We start from the raw sequence: 1,812 nt of genomic DNA on the forward strand, positions 1-1,812 counted from the left end.
GGGGTCCCCCTTCCCCATCCCTGGGGCTATGCAGGGGGGAGGTGCTTGCTGAACCTTTCTCTTGGCCCCTGCCGACCCCCTCCCCGCTGGTGGGACTCACGCTCCAGCGTTCACTTTGATGGATGCCACCTCCTTGTTGCCCCAGCCCATGGCCTGCAGCGAGGGGTAGTCATCGCTCAGTTCAAACTTGTGCCCCTGAAAGTTCTCCGCCTCGTAGAGGATGGCTTTGCTGTCGTTGTGGTTCTGCGGAGGGAGAGAGCTGGGGATCAGCGGGGCTGGGACAGCTTGGGCACAGGGGTGTAGCATCAGGGGAACGTGCACCAAGGCACTGTAGGTGGCCTGGGACCATACCCAGCTTTGGCGCAAGGCATGGGGATGTCCTTCAGCCTGGCACCCCCTCACTGGGACACCCCGGGGCTGCCCAGAGGATACTGTTCTCATTCATGTCTCTATGGTCCCCATGCACAGCTGCAGGGAGGGTGACAATGACCCCATTCTCTGCACCCATACGGGCTCCTGCCCTCAGCATCCTTGCACTTCCTGGGGCTGCAGAGCAAGGCAGGGTGCTGAGAACGGTCCCCCAGCTCTGTGGGTCTTTGCTGGGTGCTGGGCACCGAGGGGTTAATTGCTGGGACACTGAGCGATGCGGCACTGTCCCCCATGCCCAGCCCCCACAAGCATCTATCTGCACCGAGGAGCAGTCCTGCCAGTAAGGAGTGATCTTATCGCATCCCCTTTATTAAAGCCCAAGCATATCTGCCTGGTGATTATTAAAAGTTGGGGGGGGACCCCCCGCTCGGAGGCGCAGACGTGCCGCTATTGCGAGCACCAGTGTCTCTGCAGATGGAGCGATAGAGGCTGCATCTGCTGGGCACGGCTCAGGTACCCCAGGCGGGAGGGGGACGGGCCCCGCACCCCAAATGTCCCTGCCGTCCTGTTGGCTCCTCTCTGCTCACCCCATCCCTACGTATCTGGGGTGGGGGGACAAGACCTGGGGACCCCAGCCTGGGAGGTGGCTCTCCAATGCACAAAGCAGAAGCCGGGATGGTGTTTCAGGCTAAATTCTAGCCCTAAAGAGCATCCCAGGATCCTGGCAGGGTGGCAGAAGCCAGTGGGTGCGGCCACCCCTCCACCCCCAGGACCTCCATGTGCGCCTCATCCCTCCATCCCACACCCCATGTAACCCATCCTCCTGTCTGTCCCTCACCTCCATCCCACACCCCACATAACCCATCCTCCTGTCTGTCCCTCGTCTCCCTCCATGTTGGGCTGCCGGGAGGAGGCTCTGCCTGCCCCGAGCACACCGTGATAATGTCCCCGTAACTCACCGCACACTTGATGGGTCGGAAGGAGAGGAGGTGCTCGGTCCGGTAGCCGCTGTTCCCACTCCAGGCCTCCCACCGGGGATAGTCACCCTTCTCCAGGATAAACTGCTGCCCCTGGTACTCGGGGTACTCAAAGCCCACCCAGCTGGAGAGGAGAGGAGGAAAGCCCTCAGGGATGCGCGGTGCAGCCCCCAGGCTCAGCCCAGGGCTGGTTTCTCCCTCCTGCGCAGGGGACAGAGATGTCCTGGCAGGGTGTGTGTCTGTCATGGAGGTTGGGGTCCTTGCTAGCAGAAAACATCCCTTTTGAGAGTGGGACCCATCTCCCCAGGGCCACACCGTTGCCTCTGACCCGTCCCTTGGCTCGGCAGGGTCTCCCTGCTCTGCAGAGGGGGAAATTGAGGCACCATACAAGGAGCACAGGGAAGGAGGTCACACGATGAGGCTGTGTGGGAGCTGAGGAAGGACCTAGGTGTCCTGGCTCCCAGGC

At 62.0% G+C, this 1,812-nt stretch overlaps 1 protein-coding gene across 1 annotated transcript in view; it reads right to left on the reverse strand.

Moving 5' to 3' along the window:
* Nucleotides 1–96: 96 nt before the first annotated feature.
* The window catches only part of LOC104520660 (beta-crystallin A2), a 2,021-nt gene continuing 305 nt past the window's right edge, over nt 97–1,812 (reverse strand). The window contains exons 2-3 of the mRNA XM_010162407.1: nt 1,329–1,470; nt 97–243 (exon numbers count right to left, since the gene is read on the reverse strand). Coding sequence (XP_010160709.1) covers nt 97–243; nt 1,329–1,470 — 289 coding nt within the window. The remainder of the gene's footprint in view (nt 244–1,328; nt 1,471–1,812) is intronic.

Source organism: Antrostomus carolinensis, unplaced genomic scaffold, assembly GCF_000700745.2.
Source record: "Antrostomus carolinensis isolate BGI_N321 unplaced genomic scaffold, ASM70074v2 scaffold39142, whole genome shotgun sequence".
Taxonomy (NCBI): Eukaryota; Metazoa; Chordata; class Aves; order Caprimulgiformes; family Caprimulgidae; genus Antrostomus; species Antrostomus carolinensis.